General features: G+C 33.0%; 1 protein-coding gene across 3 annotated transcripts in view; it reads right to left on the reverse strand.

Annotated features, from left to right (window-relative positions):
• The window catches only part of LOC119607467 (putative cysteine proteinase CG12163), a 41,931-nt gene that overhangs the window by 13,621 nt on the left and 8,018 nt on the right, over window positions 1-20,292 (reverse strand). Inside the window, exons 2-3 of one of the 3 annotated variants that reach the window (XM_037961392.1) lie at window positions 765-1,156; window positions 230-665 (exon numbers count right to left, since the gene is read on the reverse strand). The exons of 1 other annotated variant lie outside the window; for it this stretch is intronic. In XM_037961392.1, coding sequence (XP_037817320.1) covers window positions 230-665; window positions 765-1,156 — 828 coding nt within the window. Of the gene's footprint in view, window positions 1-229; window positions 1,157-20,292 lie in introns of all 3 variants that reach the window. One more of the 3 variants, XM_037961391.1, reaches the window with a different exon arrangement.

Raw genomic sequence — 20,292 nt, forward strand, 5'->3', positions numbered from 1 at the left:
CGGCAGCAGCAACAACAACACAAACAACAACTAAAACACTAATAACAATAACAGTGATAATGACTTTAATGGTGCTGCTGCTGCGGCTACTTGCTGTGTGGGGGGACAGATGATAATATCAATGATTATAATACTACGTAAATAACGATAATGTTGAGAAGATAATGACGATGATGATGGTGTTTATATAGAAAAATAAAAGAAAACAAGAAAATGTATAAAAGGTTACCTGCTCCTGTTGCTGTAGATTATCATAGCTTGTGTCACCGGATGGCACCGAACTTAAATTATTTTCAAAGTTTAATGCACCAACTGAGAAAATGTCATCTAACCATTTCATTTCATCGGCACTTAGCTCAGGTACAGCTGTGGTCGATGATGAAGTTATTTGATATTGAGGCAATTCAGTTGGATTTGTGTCCACTGCCAACTGGTCATTGTCGTCTACTATTGTGGTTTGTTCTGTAGTTGCCGGGTATGAGTTGGATTCATCACCCTCTTGGTCATTATTGTCAATGTTATCGGTTGCTATGGTGGTGGTGGTGGTATCGACAACCTCCTCCTCTTGTTGTTGTTGGTCTTCTACAATCGATTTCTCTGTGGTTGTGGTGGTACTTGTACTTGTGGTTGGTGTTATAAACTTATTCGAGGGCATACGTTTGTAACTAATGGCAGAAGAGAATATTTGATCTTCTAAACGTTTCATTTCATCATCAGAGAGTTCATTACGAGAACCTCCATTAAAAACCGTACTTTTAACATACTTATCATTGATGCCACTGGCTGGCACAGGAGTGGTGCTATCACCAAGAGCCTCCGCTGTACAATTCGAATGTTGCAATTCGCGTACTTTGTCACCCCATTCGGTGCGTAACCAAGGTTTCTCCAATATAACCAAACGACAGATAATGTCGGCATTATTGTCCTCGGTGTTGACAGCATTCAGCACAATTTCATAGCGCACCCCATTAACAATCTCTCTAAAAGCATCGATTATGTTGATGAAATTCATGGAAAGTGGCAAGAATGTCATTGCAATGTTTTGTACACCGATTAAATTGGGGGAGAGATACTCGCGTTCACCGGGATTCAGTACATGCACATATTTAATGGGTTCCTCTGTTACAGGTTCTATCGTTTGTGTTTCCTCCTCTGGCTGTTGTCACAACGCACAACGTATTGACGTGTATATGTTCCATTAGTTACAAACATTGAATAGCGGCAAGATTTTGGTAATTTTGACGGTAATTTACACCATGTTTTTTAGTTTTAAGTTTTCGCAGAAGTTGGATAATGAGAAAATCACAAGAGTACAGATAAAACACACACACACAAAGAAAGACAGAGTTGTGTAGGAAGAGATAGAGTGTTTTGTGAAGGAGCGTATAAAGAAAACAAAACAAAGGATTTTAAGAACATTTCTTACTTTCTTCTTTTTGACAAAAGCACAATTAAATTTGTAATAGATACAAGTGTGTTCTTTATTTATTTGATGAAGGAACTGCGTTAGACAAGCCATAGCAAATTTTATTTTATTTTAGTTACACCCATAAATGTTATGTAATACTGATGATGATGATGATGATGGAGTTAAATGAACATAAACAAGCAAAAAGATGTTAAAATGGAATGATGTGTCTTAGATCAAACTGTCAAAAATTCGAAGGATTGAGTTGATATGCCCTTTAGTAAAATGTCATAGAAAGTCAAAAACATGTTTAAAAAAGTAAAATTATGTGTTTTTGAATCTTGTAATCATGTAATTACTTGCACATATATTAATGTTTTGTGTTTGTAGGTGAATAGAATGAGTGTAAGGAAGCATTTGTAAAATTAAAATGTTTATATGTATTTAAGCCCTTCACCCTTTTAAAAATAGAATATTTAATAAAGACATTAAAATTAAATTGCTAAAGGTATCAGCGTCTTTAGGTTCATAGACGTTGTTTTACAAAAAAAAAAAAAAACGGGTCAATTCGAGCTATACTCGTTCAAAGAACCAATTATTTTGTCGATAGAAAAGAACTCTGTAGAACTAACCCTTAAGATTATATATAGATTATGAAAAATCGAATGATTTATAGCCGAAAAATAATAACGGTCGGATAAAGATCCGAATATTTCCATCTTCTATTCTATAGATACCATCCGTTACCTTTGTAGTCTTTGATTCATTTATATAGAATGTAGATAACCCTTACACTATTCATAGGATAAATCCTTTGTCAGGGAGGGAGGGAGGTAGAGTTTAATCGTATTCCATATTATAGAACATAGTTTAAAAATCGGCTGGGCTATTAATCTTATTTCGCTTTCTAGCGGCCATTTAATCCATGCATAAAAATGGGCTTTATAACCATGCTCACATGTAGATATTCCGGTTCCATTGCAATTTAGAATTCAAAACAACCTCAAACTTGCCAAAAGTCTTAGTACAACTTCAGCATCTTCTATATGAATATAGATCCTCTCAAATCGACATTTACAATACAGAAGTCGAATTCTTGTATATTTCGACGCTGGACCATGTACATGTATTTCGCTCGAGTACTTGAGCTAACTAATATCTGACTGTCACTGTTCCGTTGCGTAAAATTAAAGATGCAAAAGCATAACATCCGTTTACAACCTTGCGCCTTAAGCACCAACCCAAGCAGACAAGACAGCTACTCTCTCGAATTTAGCAATAAGTTGGCATCAAAGATGTATATCCAAGAAATGTTCCACTACATACAGCAGCCACAGTAAACATTTAAAACATCTGCCGCATTCAAATACAATACATTGGCACAGAGCCAAATAACCTCTTCTTAAGGTTATGTATATATATTTTACTAATCAAATCTTTTACTTAATAATTATTTATAATTTAAACCGCACAAAACAATTATCAATATGAATCATAAACATGTTCAAGACCATTCATCAGCCATCATTCATCACATCTACGCGACAGAAGATGAAAACAGGTTGATTTATGTCATACAACAACTTCGATGATGAAGAGGAAGTGGAGGTACGGTCATAAACAAAATTAAACCACAAGTCCAACAACAATCCAATCAGCCAGTGGTAAGTAACAAACAAACAAACATACATATGTATCTACTCTATTCCATTCGTTTCGATTCAATATGAGTGCCCAACACTTGTTGTGCATTGATGAAATGCGGTTTAATCAAGTTGTTTGAACGACTGCGTAATTCGTTATTAAAATGCCGGTGGTTGATGCTGATAAGTATAAAAATCTTTTTGTGTTACAATAACAAAAAACACATGGTCAGATTATTGAATCACATGTAATGATGATGAACTCACTTTCCCGTAGTAATAGTAGTAGTAGTATGTATTCAGTCAGTTAATGTGTTACTAGTATGGTTTGGCTAGTACGTGTTTATACATATTTATGTAGAAGAATGAGTGTGAATTTTACTTTTTGTGGCCAAACCAGCCAGACCAGACCAAACCAGACCAGTAAGCCTAAAACCCCAAAAACACAATAAACCTTTAGCATGCTAGAGTAGTGTAGTGTTGTTGTGGTTATTTCGCTGATGATGATGTTGATCATTGCTAATGATGTTTTCTGATGACATAAACCCTTTAATGTTTAACTTTTGCGTTGATAAATAAATATGTATTTCATATATTTCGATTTTGCAATGTCAGAGCTGTAAAATGAAATTTGGTGCTTTTTGAGGTACGTGTAATAAAAAACAACAACAAGCATTATGGACAGGCATGGAAAATTGAAATTTTAAAATAGTACTAAATTATAAACAAATAAGAATTATTATGTTATAAAGTACTAAACTAGTTTTCCGACAGACAAACCATCAGACAATAGACTAAACTATAGACAAGACCATAGACTAGACTATAAACTAGCCTATAAACTAGACTATAGACTAGACTATAGACTAGACTATAGACTAGAATATAGACTAGACTATAGACTAGACTATAGACTAGACTATAGACTAGACTATGGACTAGACTATAGACTAGACTATAGACTAGACTATAGACTAGACTAGACTATAGACTAGACTAGACTATAGACTAGACTATAGACTAGACTATAGACTAGACTATAGACTAGACTATAGACTAGACTATAGACTAGACTATAGACTAGACTATAGACTAGACTAGACTAGACTATAGACTAGACTATGGACTAGACTATAGACTAGACTATAGACTAGACTATAGACTAGACTATAGACTAGACTATAGACTAGACTATAGACTAGACTTATAGACTAGACTATAGACTAGACTATAGACTAGACTATAGACTAGACTATAGACTAGACTATAGACTAGACTATAGACTAGACTATAGACTAGACTATAGACTAGACTATAGACTAGACTATAGACTAGACTATAGACTAGACTAGACTAGACTATAGACTAGACTATAGACTAGACTATAGACTAGACTATAGACTAGACTATAGACTAGACTATAGACTAGACTATAGACTAGACTATAGACTAGACTAGACTATAGACTAGACTATAGACTAGACTATAGACTAGACTATAGACTAGACTATAGACTAGACTAGACTAGACTATAGACTAGACTATAGACTAGACTATAGACTAGACTATAGACTAGACTAGACTAGACTAGACTAGACTATAGACTAGACTATAGACTAGACTATAGACTAGACTATAGACTAGACTATAGACTAGACTATAGACTACTATATGAACTACTTATCAAAAGTTTATTAGTTAGAAAATTTACCGATATCAAAAAGTACTGAAAAAAGTACTTTAGTACAGAATTTTCCATGCCTGATTATGAATAAAATCAACATTATTTCGGGTATAAATGAACAACTTACTTAAGCTGCATTTTGTTTTAGTGCTGTCATTAAAATTATTATTTATTTATCTGTATTTAATGTATGTAATTCTGTGTATCTGTTAATAATTATATGTTTTAAGTGTTTTGCATATTTGTATTGAGAAATCCATATCCAAACCACAATTCTTCACACCATACGACTTTAAATTAACTACTTTATTTATAAATATTTATTATAGACAGACAAACAAACTAATTATAAATACTACTACTTAATTCGAAACATCCAGAGATTAAATATTAAATGAAGAATCAAATTAATCATCGTTGATTTTTAAATACATAAAAAAATCAAAATAGCTTCTGTATACAGTTAATGGCAAAAAATTGGTACATGTGACAAATTGTGTTTTTGATTCTACTTTGAATATTAGTTTATCATGAGATGTTTTAAACTTTGTCTTAGAATATGTTCATGAAATTCCGCTTGCAATCCGATTTGTATTTTGACTTATTAGCAAAATTTGCAACCTTATAAAATAAATCATTCGCTAACGATAGATATGGTATGATTAGGTGATAAAAGTAATCTGAGCTATGGGCCGAACACACAAATCCATGAGCTCGTATCATTGTGTTACCCGAAACAGATTTATATGACCACATTCGCTATAGAATTGAGCCAAACCAACGAAAGACTTCAATAGATCCACTATATTATATTATACTTGAATCCGTCCTGATTTCAAACAAAGCAGGGCAGAGACAGATAATATTTTGTTTTTTTCCAACGTCCTCACTATAGGGAATGCACATCGTATAGAAACGATTCTTTTGAAGCAAGTATTGGTCGGAAAACGACCAGAAATGCAATGGAAGCGTAATATTTTACCATGATGACACTTGGCCACATCCGATTTATAGTCTAGATTTTGTCCCGTTCGATCTCTCTCTCTCTCTGAAGTACTCTATTCGAATTTAGAATCTGCACTTGCACAAGTTCAAGACCACAGATCTTGTAAGATTTAAAAAGTAATGGCTGCAGATAAATATATATTTTGTATTTAAAGTTTAAACCAATTTGTTTTGTCTATCAAAATATGTTAACAGTAACAATTTTTACTTTTTCTAGACAACCAGATTCACCTTTAAAAACCTCCATAGTTTTCAAATAACAACATGAAATAAATCCCCCAAATATCCATCAAATCCTTAAGAAAACATATCAATTCCTTTATAAAAAAAGGTCACAATCTAGACATTAATATTAACAAAAGATTTTATCTAATTTATACATTGTCGTCGAGTATATATAACATGTCGCAAATAAATTAAAAGTCATTTATGCTAAAGTTAAGTCATTGGAAAATTATGCAAAATCAATTCAGCACAAAAAAAAAACATTAACCAGTAAAAACAACGGGAAAAACAAGTTTCCAAAACAAGAAATAAGAAATAAAAGAAAACAATACCACAACAATATAAACATTATCTAAACATAAAACCAAAATAAGAACAAAAAAAGTTAACAAATCAATTTATAAATAATGTTTGAATATTATTTATTCAAACAAAAATACAATCATCATCAGCGGCGGTGGCGGCAGCAGCATTAGTAGCAGCATCGCGCCACAAACGTTTTGTAAATAAAATAATAAAACCAACAGCCGCCCAGAAAACCCATCCCAAACCACACATCAACATAAGAAACCACAAGAGCTATAAACTAAAGGCAATGAAACCCATTCGGTATTCCCCATATTTTAATAGAAATCTTGCGTTTTAAATTCATACGAGTCTTGTTTTTTTTTTTCGTAAATATTCATACATAAATATTTACTAGTCGATATACATATAGAGACAAACATACATATATTATAAATAAATTTAACGTTTGTCTGAATATCTGAAGTATCAACACCAACAGCAACAACAACAACAACAATCGAAAACAAATCTATGTTTTTCTGCTACTTAGGAAGTATTCAGATGTTAAACACAAAATTCACACGCGTGTGTGCCTATGGTTCTCGTTCATTCTTCGCACATTTGCATATTAAATTTGCCTTCGAACAAGCCCAACAACATTTGGCTGATACAGCTAACCAAGCAACCATCATCAGCCTGTTTACTGTTTACTCTTGCTGTACTACTGCTGTAACTATCTATTATAACGCCCTCATCCCTTTTTGCGTTTCTGACGCCACCCGTCGCCATCATTTGTCTGATATTACTTGGTAGTACTTATACTATTGATACCGCACCGGAACATACACTGACAAACAATTTACAAATTGAATGGTTTATTTATGGTGTTTAATATTGAAATTTGTATTGTTGCCTGCGGTTTCCAACCTTAAAATATTGATCTGTATTATAATTTAAATTCAATTCGGATATTGTAATAAAGATTTTAGTGTATTTTAATTTTGAGTTCTTTTGCTACTTGAATCAAGTATAGTGTATACTTGAATCTAGTATACATATGTATGCGATTGTCTGCTATATCATTACTGTTTAAATGACAGATTGCATCGGATGACTTTAGAGATTGTTAGAACCTTGAAATTTATAATTTATGTGGGCTCCTCTTAGAATTTCTTCGACTTATGTCTTGACTATCACCTAAGAATATTTATTACAAGAATGAGCATCTTGACGTGCGGGTTGTTATGATTTACATGTGTTCTTTATGCGTCGCGACCCGCTATAGAAAATTTATCGTGTATGAGGCGAAAATTCTACGTATTTAACATTCTTTGCTATCAGTTACTATACGGCTCTGTCCAGTTTATAGTCTGGGGTATAATGATTATAGTCTAGCCTATAGTCTAGTTTATAGACTAGTCTATAGTCTACCCTATAGTCTAGTTTATAGACTAGTCTATAGTCTAGTCTAAAGTCTAGTCTATAGTCTAGTCTATAGTCTAGTCTATAGTCTAGTCTATAGTCTAGTCTATAGTCTAGTCTATAGTCTAGTCTATAGTCTAGTCTATAGTCTAGTCTATAGTCTAGTCTATAGTCTAGTCTATAGTCTAGTCTATAGTCTAGTCTATAGTCTAGTCTATAGTCTAGTCTATAGTCTAGTCTATAGTCTAGTCTATAGTCTAGTCTATAGTCTAGTCTATAGTCTAGTCTAGTCTATAGTCTAGTCTATAGTCTAGTCTATAGTCTAGTTATAGTCTAGTCTATAGTCTAGTCTTAGTCTAGTCTATAGTCTAGTCTATAGTCTAGTCTATAGTCTAGTCTATAGTCTAGTCTATAGTCTAGTCTATAGTCTAGTCTATAGTCTAGTCTATAGTCTAGTCTATAGTCTAGTCCTATAGTCTAGTCTATAGTCTAGTCTATAGTCTAGTCTATAGTCTAGTCTATAGTCTAGTCTATAGTCTAGTCTATAGTCTAGTCTTATAGTCTAGTCTAGTCTAGTCTAGTCTAGTCTAGTCTATGTCTAGTCTATAGTCTAGTCTATAGTCTAGTCTATAGTCTAGTCTATAGTCTAGTCTATAGTCTAGTCTATAGTCTAGTCTAGTCTATAGTCTAGTCTATAGTCTAGGCTAGTCTTAGCTATCTATATCTAGTCTAGTTAGTCTATATCTAGGTAGTCTATATCTCTAGTCTAGTCATAGTCTAGTCTATAGTCTAGTCCTATAGTCTAGTCTATAGTTAGCTATAGTCTAGTTTAGTCTCTATAGTCTATTAGTCTATAGTCAGTCTATAGCTGTCTATAGTCTAGTCATAGTCTAGTCTAAGTCTAGTCATATCTATATAGTCTGTCTATATAGCATCTAGTCTATAGTCTAGTCTATAGTCTAGTATAGTCTAGTCTATAGTCTAGTCTATAGTCTATAGTCTAGTCTATAGTCTAGTCTATAGTCTAGTGTCTATAGTCTATAGTCTATATAGTCTAGTCTATAGTCTAGTCTATAGTCTAGTCTATAGTCTAGTCTATAGTCTAGTCTATAGTCTAGTCTATAGTCTAGTCTATAGTCTAGTCTATAGTCTAGTCTATAGTCTAGTCTATAGTCTAGTCTATAGTCTAGTCTATAGCCTAGTATAGTCTATAGTCTAGTCTATAGTCTAGTCTATAGTCTAGTCTATAGTCTAGTCTATAGTCTAGTCTATAGCCTAGTCTATAGTCTAGTCTATAGTCTAGTCTATAGTCTAGTCTATAATCTAGTCTATAGTCTAGTCTATAGTCTAGTCTATAGTCTAGTCTATAGTCTAGTCTATAATCTACTCTATAGTCTAGTCTATAGTCTAGTCTATAGTCTAGTCTATAGTCTAGTCTATAGTCTAGTCTATAGTCTAGCCTATAGTCTAGTCTATAGTCTAGTTTATAGTCTAGTCTGTAGTCTAGTCTATAGTCTAGTCTATAGTCTAGCCTATAGTCTAGTTTATAGTCTAGTCTATAGTCTAGTCTATAGTCTAGTCTATAGTCTAGTCTATAGTCTAGACTATAGTCTAGTCTATAGTCTAGTCTATAGTCTAGTCTATAGTCTAGTCTATAGTCTAGTCTATAGTGTAGTCTATAGTCTAGTCTATAGTCTAATCTATAGTGTAGTCTATAGTCTAGTCTATAGTCTAGTCTATAGTATACTCTATAGTCTAGTCTATAGTCTAGTCTACAGTATAATCTATAGTCTAGTCTAGTCTATAGTTTCCTCGGCATTTCCATGGAATGATTTGACATGGCCTCGAACCAGAGAGCCAAGACAACAGATACCCGGAACATACCCTTCCTTATCCGGGTTAATACCAGATTGCGTTCAATGATGCAGAATCTATAAAGCGTGTCATAGTAACGATACGTCCCAAAAATTCAAAATTCAATACAATCCTAATTGCCATCTCTTTCATAAACAGTCAACAATATTGACCAGATCTGCTGATTCTTAAAATTCTATTGTTATTTGTTGCCGTAAGTAAGAAAGTATATTTTAGTTAATAAATATGAAATTTTCGACAAATAAATCGATTTGTAATAAATGAACAAACCAAATTATATACTGACATACATAGACATAAATACAAATACGCATACATAGACAACATTTATACATATTCCATATTTGATATTAAATGCATAAAATTTATTTCGGAACAACTCAAATGTGAAGCCTTTTAGATACGCATTTATTATTATATTCATAAATAATATGTATGGATTCTTCTATAAATGATTTTGTTTGAGAATAATTTCGATTTTTTTTTTTTTTTTTTTTTTTTTTGGGGAAAATTTAGTTAATCATTTTCCATTGCCATCAATAAATATTAAGAGATAAACGAACAATAAAAGTGTTATAAAAGGAAATTATTTTATTGCAGGGTTTCACAAAATGCCACAAAAACTGAACATCAGTATTGTAGTTGTAGTTGGAAAACGAAATTATTTATTGTATGAGCATCACTGTAACTAAAATTTGATTAATCTTTTGTGTTATATTTCTATTGTTTACTGGGAAACTCTGGCATATTAGCAAAGGAGATACTCGTTAAAGTGCCAAGTAATACAATAGTCTTTAATTAAAGGTAAATCTAGGGAATTATATATGAAGCTGTAAAAAAAACTTAGATTAGTTAAACTACAAGTGCTATTAATTATTTATGATGATTATTTTTTTCTTTAAATTCTTTTTCAGTTAATGTTTATAAATTTGACACTTTAACTTTAAATTATTAATGGGAATTTTTTTAACGTTTTTTTAATGTACATTAAAGAAAAGTTTAAAATATAATATATAACATAATTAGCATACGCTTAATTTCTTTAAAATTATTCCTATAAGTTCCATTGTTTAAGTATCGAACGTAGATTTTAAATTACCCTCATTAATATTAAATAGACGTTGACGATGATGACTAATACAATAGAATGACATTTGCTTTTGTTCGCAAATCGTACAATTGCTGTCATATACAGTGTAGTACCGGATTTAGGATTCTTAACACGAGAATTCTCGGGACAAATTGATTTCCATTTTTAACTAAGGATTTCAGAAATTTTAATAAAAGTGAAATATTTTTATAGGTTTTTAGGTCCCTTATATGGAAGCTATGATCTCTTATGAATCTGTTCTATATAAGGTCTATAGAGATCTCTTGCTTATTGTTTACGATATCTAGCAATCATTTCAAGATATTGAAACATATTGCTGGAGACAAAGATATCGAAGAGCTTTATGTGAACACCTACCGTATGGGTAGGTTTCAGAGTTCTGCCGGTCCATGTACAAACTATCTGCTCGAGCTATCCAATCTCTGACCATTGCTGCACCGTTGCTTAACTTCCGAGATGAAAAAACATCACTTTCGTTTACAACCACGCAGATGGGATGGCCTCTGTTGAGTTGGAAAACGCACATAGCCGTGAATAGAGGTTTTCCTAGAATACACCTAGACAAGGAAGGAAAATTCAATGGTATCACTTATATAAGATACGGGCAGGGGAAAACCCGTTTAACCCTACATTCATCCGGTATCATATACATTTAATACCAACTCATTTCCAACGCTAAATCCCACAGTCATTCCTCTGTGGGGTATCTGTTGACTTCGAAAATTTTCCCGAATTATAGACTTTACTGTGTATCAGTCTTTAAATCGACATTATCTTTCCGCGAATTTGAGTTTAAACCACAGCAACAAAGTGCACCCCAAAGATACCTCCTAAATAACCGAGACAAGACAAAGTTCGAAACTCTGACCTGCGGGCTACCGGTTCGCGTGGTACCAGATTATGTGGTGCTCTGGTTCGGCCCCATGTCAAATCATTCCAATGAAAGCCAAGGAGGAAAGCCAGTTTATAGTACCGGTAGACTAGAGGTACTGGTTGCACCTCTTTTCCCCGAGATTGCAATAACACCAAGATGTGGTCTTTCATAAAGGTAACATGTCCCCGGCGGAATATTTATTCAATTATAGGCAAAGCCCATTTTAGATTGAAGCAATAAGGCACAACATGAATGCATCTCTCAACCACGACTTGATAAAAATCTACGAATGAGACCCCGTATTAAGTCTTGACTCACAAACACATAGCAAATAATATTGTTCCATCCATCTATTAGTGGTGTAAATATTAAGGAATCAGAAACTCTTAATGTTCAGGTCATGAGAATAAAGTACGATTTCCGCTGGACTAAAAATATTTCTCTAGTGTCGAATGTGTCTCAGCTTTTTAAAGCGCTGAAAGATATACATCACTTCATCTGATTTTCTTATTGATTAATATCGCTTATATTCGACCAATAATGAAATATATATGGGTCTATTTTAGAGCTACTCGAACGCATACAGGAGAGGATGAAGATGGTAGTAGGGTATCGTACTCTATTGACTCACTAGAGCATATATTGTCTAGACATAAGACTAGTCTATACACTAGTTCATAGACTAGTCCTATAGACTTATCTTCGTACTAGTCTATGCACTAATCTATTGGCTATTGTGTGGTCATTATATACATAGCTACATATAGCGGGCTGACACCTATCATATAAAGAAAATATCAAATTAGTAAATCTGAGAAAATAAAACAGATATTGTCCTCAAATTTTGTCGGATTCGCTTTAGTATCAATTTGAATATTTAAGATAAAACTTTCTGGACAAGCAATAGGGGGCATGGCACACCCATATAAACTTAGTATAAAAATTCGTATATCTGATAAACTATTAGAGTTAGAATACTCAAATTTTTGCATGAATAATGTTGACATCCAAATAAACATTTGTGTAATATATTGGCGAATAAACAATAAGGGGCGTGGCACTTCCCACATGAATAAAATACAGAAATTCGTATATCTGGGAAACGCTTTGCCCAAGCAAACAATTAGAAAATTAGGGAACAGAGATACAAGCTGGAACGGCTCAAATCGGCGGCAGCTGGCCGCCGGTAATATTTTGCAAGCCGCATCGCCGCTGACTTCTTTCGGCTCAAAAGCTAAGCCGGCTTAAACGTAGCCGCTGATAAAGATTGGAATCGCACATGTATTTTAGGGTTCTATAAATCGACTTTCCAATAATCGAACAATCGACCTTTTGTCGAAAAAAAAAAACGAAAAGTCGAAGTCGACTATTTTGTTCCAAAAAAGTCGATAACTCGACTATCGTTATGAAAAAAGTCGAAGAAAGTCGAAAAGTCGTAAAAAGTCGAAAAGTTGAAAAAAGTCGACAAGTCGAAAAAAGTCGGAAACTCGAAAATAGTAGAAAAAAGTCAAATAAAGTCGAAAATTTTAAAAAGTGGAAAAAAGTCAAAAACTCTAAAATAGTCGGAAAAGTCTCGAAAAATAGTCCAAAAAAGTCGAAAGAAGTCAAAAATAGTCAAAAAGTCGAAAAAAAAATTGAAAAGTCGGAAAAGTCGAAAAGTCGAAAAAAGTCGGAAAAAGTCGAAAAAAGTCGAAAAGTCGGAAAAAGTCAAAAAGTCGACTATTTATAAAATACTAAAAGTCGACTTTTAATTATATGAAAAAAGTCGAAAAGTCGGAAAATCGACTTTTTATAAAATGTAAAAAGTCGACTTTTCGTTTCAACTTAGAACCTTAATGTATTTCAGAAAATAATTTCACCAATTTGAAGGGAGTTGCCACTATTTTAAATTCTTTTGGCAAATTGTATAGAGTTGCCACACAATATTGTGCTAATATTAAAATAGTGAAAACTACTATAAATGTCCATTTTCTACAGAAAAAAACTTATATAGAGACAGGTTTCTATATAACAGACTATTATACAGAGATTTTTCAACATAATAAATGCTTATAATGAATAAAAAGGTTATTAGAGCCGACTACTTAGCCGCCGTCGATATTTTCTATAATCAGCCGCCGACCAAAAATAGTTGCGCCACCGCCGCCGATTATTTTCCATCGGCTTGTATCTCTGGTGGGGAAGCTTGCAATAGTAGGCGTTGCATCTGCCATATAAATTAAATACTAAAGTTAGTGTATTTAGACATTTGGGGAAAAATGGGGGAATTAACCATAGTGGGTTTGGCAACTTTCATACAAAGTAAAAATTTTGTAGTTCTTATAGTTCCCTTTTCCTTCCAAAAACCTGGCAATTCCCAAAAATATTTCAAAAGAAACCCCTAAACCGGGTTTTCAAGAAAACAAAAACACCGGTAAATTAAAAACCCCTAATGAAGAAGTACTTCATACAACAATAATAATAAGAAATTTATAAAATAAAGATGTTGCCATTTGCCTCAGCGGCCGTTGTCATTGTTTTAAACATCTACGAATGACTAATGAAATCAAAATAAACATAAAATAGCAAAAAAATAGAGAAAAAAATATATAAAAACTAAAAAATAAACGTGTCTGTCATGAACACTTCCTATGAATTCTATAGAAATTGTCAAAAGCTTCCGTAAGGTAAATAATGGTACCAGTTTGTTTATTACTGGAAAAAAATCATAATCTATTTTTTCTTCATTTATTTATTTAAGCAAATTAATAATTATATACTCTATTGCATATATAAATAGAAATGTATACAAATGTACATTTTTATGTATATTTGTTTAGTATAATAAACTGTATTTCAAAAAAAAAACAACTTTAAAATAATAAAAATATAAATATGCAAATTTGAAATTTTGTCATTCGAAAGAAATAATAAACAATTTAATTAATACCGTTTGACCAAAAAAAATAACAACCAAAAGAAATAATAATATACAACAACAAATTTTATATTAAAATATGTTTAAAAATTACATACTTTGACTTTTTGACCTGCCACAATGTTTACTATTTACTATATACATACAAATAAATTATAAACAAATTAATTTATAAAATTTTTGCATATATACGTTTAATTATAAACTATTAACAATTTTAATTTTATTATTTATTCAAAAAGTAGAGTTTCTGTTTTTGATTTTTAGCAGGAAAACTAAATTTTTAACTTCATTTTAATTGATCGTTAAAATTTTTTTATAAATTTAAATACCGTTTTTTAAAATATACTAATTTATATGATCATTTAATCATTCAATGTTGTGATACTAAAGTTAAGTTAATGAATATTAAAATGGAATAAAAAAAAAAAGATAATGAAAAATTCATTGATTAACAGACCAATATCTACTATTTGATAACCTTTTTTTGGATTAGCTTTTTAATCGGAGTTTTATCTGATATTCAATTAAGAAGAAGTGCATAGATATAATTTCCAGTTGATAATCTGAAAAGACTTCCAAAATGTTTTGTATAAGAAGAGATCGTTATGTATAGAATTATTCATTTAGGAAATTAATACTTCTTCATATTATGGTTTAGAGCGGGGGTTCCCCACATCAGATACATATGTATTTGTATATGTAATATCAAGACCTCCATTCAGATTACACCTATTCAAAGTTACGCTTCAATAATCTGACAAATAATGGAATATAAATCCCAAATAATGTAATATAAAAAGAGAGTTAAATGTACATGTTACTTGGGTATGAGGCCATATGGGGTATTACAAATCGACTTTCGAACAATCAACTTTTTGTCGAAAAAAGTCGACTTTTTATTTCAACTATAGAACCCTAATGATCACAACCTCAACCAAAGCTTTCGAATAAGTATTACCCCAATTGAAACGTGCCTAATTTGATCAAAAGATTGCGACCCGAAGAGTGCGCACAAGGTTTACATGGACACTTAAGGTTTACATCGAGTCAGATAGTGAGATTCTGAGTTGATTGGTTAAAATATAACATGTAGGGCAAATATTTTTGGGTGCTACCAACATCAGCATAAACGCATAATAAACTCCCCACTATAGAGGTGTAAGGTACAACTACTGATAAAAGAACTAGTATAAAAACTAGTTATAAGGCAGTGTTTTGTCATGTAAAGCGAACAACCTTAGAAAACTTTCTGAAAATCATAAATATGTTCTCTCCATTTTGTACTAAATCTAACAATTACAAACAAGATTCAAACAAGAGAAGTCGCCTCAGAATGTAAAAGTCCGAAGTTGATAGATGGTACGTATTATAAATGCATACACAGGGTTACGGACGCAACTGTACAAAATTTTGATGAACCTATTCAGATGAATGTAGAGCATATGGAAAGGACAGAGAAACGCTGTAACACTTTCTCGCGATGTTATTCATGATATTACATCCATTAGGAACACTGAATGGAAAATTCTAAGGAACTTTGTCCGGGAAATAGAGTTTCTGAACATCAGACAGATACTTTCTTTCATAGATTAATATGTAAAAGTTTTTCTAACATGCATAACAGCCTTTTTCCAACTTTATTGAATGTTTGGTAGTATATCCATAAGCATTTCTGAAGGACGACATGATAAAGCTGGACTGGTGGTCACTATTTCCAGCGAACATAAACATAATTGATGAGAGGTTCTATTAGTGAATAAGTGTTAGATTGACTTGAGATTTATTTAGAAGAATTTAGTTAAGATCCTATGCAACTGTTAGGTCTTCTAATAGTTTGGAACAAAATATTTGAAATATAACTACGGTTTTCGTGTGCCAAACCTTCTTTAGTCAGCCATGGGGCGTTTTTATGCTGAATCAAAAGCTCTTCTATAAGAAACACTGAAAGCTCTAACACGATCCCAATTTTCAGAACATTCAGTTCTTTTAACCTTGTTTGAAATAGTACAGCTCAGAAATACAAGCCGATGCAAAATGATCAACGGCGATGGCGCAACCATTTTTGGTCGGCGGCGTCTAATTTGTCGGCTCAATTTAACTTTTTCTCCAAAAATTGACTTGGAAAATATTAGCAGCGGCCAGCCGCCGTCAATTTGAGCCGTTTCGGCTTATATCTCTGGTCCAGTGAGACTATCGTCAGTCCTTTGGTCATTCGTCCCGGGGACATGTTGGTTGAGGTTCCTTCAGAATCCACGTAGTGACTGCGGTTTAAACCCAAATTCGCGGCGAGATAATGTTGGTTTAAGGACTGATATATCCTACATATCTGGATTCTCTCTCCGGTGCTGTTGCACTTCTGGGCTGTTGCCATCTGGGTGATGTGACAGAGCAACTTATGCTGGATTCCTGAACCTGTTGAGTATCTCCTACTCTTCGCATAGTAGGGCGCCAATATAGGTTGAAGAATTCTCATGTTGACACTTGGTAGTTGCCTGTCATTCCATAGATCGTTCTTTATGATCTGAGAATGGAGCTGATGTAAGTTGGAGAATGATCAGGAAGGACTCCTCTGCCCGACAGGAGAGGGTTGTCTCCCCTTCTGTTGACTTTAGGCCAGTGATTGGTTTTTCCTTGTGGGGTTTCCATTGCTGCCTGTCATTCCGCAACGGGAAGACTATGGCAAGAGATTAGATAGCTCGAGTACTTCAGCAAAGTGCTTGTACATGGACCGGCACAGCCATGTACAAAAATTGCCACTTGAATCCTTTTAAGTGGATGAAAATTACCACCGTGAAATAAGGCCGTCAAGGCAGGTATTCACGTTAAGCACTTAGACATCTTGTCCATTGGTCAAATAATTAAATATTTTTCCAACCATGATTAAATGAAATCGGTTGAAGTTTCAAATGGTGAAGCCACTACTCCTACTTCTAATAGGTTTAGATTTTCATTTTATTATTAGATTGCTATTCCACTAGTAGATTGCTATTTTATTCGACCAAACTTTAACAACATTTATTTTAATTTTTATTTGGAAAAAATTTAAATATTAAAAAATAACCATTTCTAACCACATCTACATAGAAAAAGTTATTATTTTTTTAACTAAAATAAAGTGCGAATAGAGAATAAACACAAAAACAGAACATCATCTCATGTGAATATAATTTCAATTGTACTCTCGAATAGTATAAATTTTGCTTCTATTTTATACATTTCATTTTTCTTTGTTAAATTTGGTTTTTATTGTATTCCACCACTACTACTGACCTGTCGTTTGTTCTTTTTTTTTTTTTTTTTTTGCTGTTTCTATATTTTTGCTTAATGAAAAATGAAATCGAATGATAAAAATCGTTTATATTCAATATATAAACAATTTGGTAAGAAAAATAGAACAAAAAAACCCAAATAATAAACGTGTGGTTTTGACACATTTGAGTTGAACTTTAGAGACTGAAAAAAAAAACGATAATAAATATATTTAGTTAGAAGAATTTTTACTAGTTTCAGTTTAGTTTAGTTGGTCTGTATGCAATGCGAGGTGGAATGGACATTATTGTATGAATGGTATGGTATTTTACGAATGTGACGGAAACAAATTGAGTTGCTGCAGAAAGTTGTACATTTGGACTTTCTGTGAAGGGTTTTTTTATTTTTGTTCATTTCTAATTTAATGTTATATGACCAGTGTGTGCTGCTGCTGCTGTAATTGTTGCTCTCCTGCAGATATTTATAGTTTTTATTGTACTTTAGTTGGAGCCTGTTATTACAGAAGTTTTATGTTTTTCTTTTGTCTAGAAAGTATTTTATTGTCTAAAAATCTGAAATGAACACGAACTGACATATTCAGGAAGTTTATAATACCATAATGATTTCAACTTATTAATGATGGACTTTTCTTTAAGGAACGTATTTATTTGTTCAGTTTAATAGATATTGAATTTTTAATTATAATAAAAATGAACTTGTTTTTCTTATAAACTTTTTATACACAGAAAAAAAAAAAAACAATAATTCATAACTGCAATGAATTTTGTAATAAATAGTATGAACCATTTTCATTTACATTATTAAAAGTTCATAAATGTGCATAATATTCAATATTGTGCATAATGATTTAAAAGAGTTTAAATCTTAAGACCATCCGTCCGTTTTTTAGAAGAGATCACCGTTTTTTAATTTAATGTTTAAGACACCAATGCCTCGAAACAAATCAAATCCTTCCTAATCAGTTACTCCAGCTATTCCCTGTTATTTTGGACATAGTCATTGAAAGCTTCATCCCTTTCTTGTACTTCACTTGTACCTTAAAGCTTGGCATATCTTATTTGAGGTTAAGAAGGGTTATACATACAACATCATACTGATACTTAAACTAAGGAAGAACGTAACAATCATACAGATCAATTTCTCTCCTAAATATTACCAGTCGTGCAGCCCCTAAAGGCTCTTCTTCGCTTTCAGTTGTTCACCAGCATTGCTTCCGTAAAATGCACCGTACTACTAGGGCATTAAGAGAACTCACAGGGCTTTTAAGGCACAGTCTGCTGCCACTTTCTGCAGTTCATTATGCTCAACAGTTTAAAGAAACGATTGTCAGTCGTTCAGTGAATTTAAAGACAAGTATTCGAAAACCCGTAGAGTTAAACTAAGTGAACCCCTTGAAACGTCACTAGCAAAGTCTTCAGTAACACTTTTCACCACTTGGAAGGTGTTAAGACGTCGTTGTAGATGTAGTTGAAATTCCAACTGTAAACCAATTAACGATTGGGTTGCGAAGTAGAAAGGTCCACAAGGTTCTTGGGTATGGACAAGAAAACTTGTTGGCTACCTACAAGACAAATGGCCGGGGTCAATGCTTACTTATGCTGCTGAGTGAACAAATGCTCAAAATGCAGCATTAAAAAGTGTAAGAGGTTTGCATGGAAATTCCTCACCATTTACATGAGGAAACGAAGTTATCTCAGTCAAGGAACTGCTGACTCAATAGTTCCTAATAGAATGTTAACGGAAACATCATCCCAACTTGGGATGAGGCATGTCAGGAAGGGCCTGTGTGATCCCTTGGATCGTACTTCATATGCAGCAGATTTGAACGACAGTTGTAGGAATGCAGAGAGGTGAACAACTGAGATGGGGATGGAGCAACAGTCTCAATGCCTACTGGCCCATATACACTATTCAGTCTCTAATATATGTCCTGCGTGGGATCAGGCTGATTTATCAAAATAAATAAACATTTTCAGAGCTGCTACTGAAATGGCGTTGAAGATATCCAAAGCAGATCCAGTTCTGGCTATCTTATCCCCCTGTTCATGTCCATAATAGTCCTTATGAGCAGGGTCCCTATGTACGGTAATGTCAGACAGGTGACACAGCCTTGACAGAACTTTCTTGCATTGTCTGACGAATAGGGAAGTGGTAGTATAAGAGTTGAATGAAAGAAGTTCCGCTTGATCCATGAATATTGAGATCATAGGCTGACATTATTGCAAATGGACTTGTACATTGTGGTTCGAAACCTGATTTATAGAAATGAGGAATATGAATAGTTTTTATGTAGAGATTCTACAGATATCCAGAACATTAAAATAATGTAATACGGAAAGTGACAAAGGTTTGTCATTTCATGAGAAGATCAGCGCCGAAATTATGGCATACGATATCGATCGAAGTCTTATATAATAGTTATATAATAGTTTATTCTTATTATACACAGAACAAAACACAACCCTGATCAGCTGATTCGCGGCAGACGCATTGCAAAATACAGTGTGTTACTTGTTTAATGAAAATACATGTTGTCTTTTGATAATGTATTTACAATCGAACATTAA

The sequence above is a fragment of the Lucilia sericata genome, unplaced genomic scaffold (assembly GCF_015586225.1).
Source record: "Lucilia sericata isolate MDLA Ls3-8-SP2 unplaced genomic scaffold, ASM1558622v1 Contig000697F_arrow, whole genome shotgun sequence".
Lineage (NCBI taxonomy): Eukaryota > Metazoa > Arthropoda > Insecta > Diptera > Calliphoridae > Lucilia > Lucilia sericata.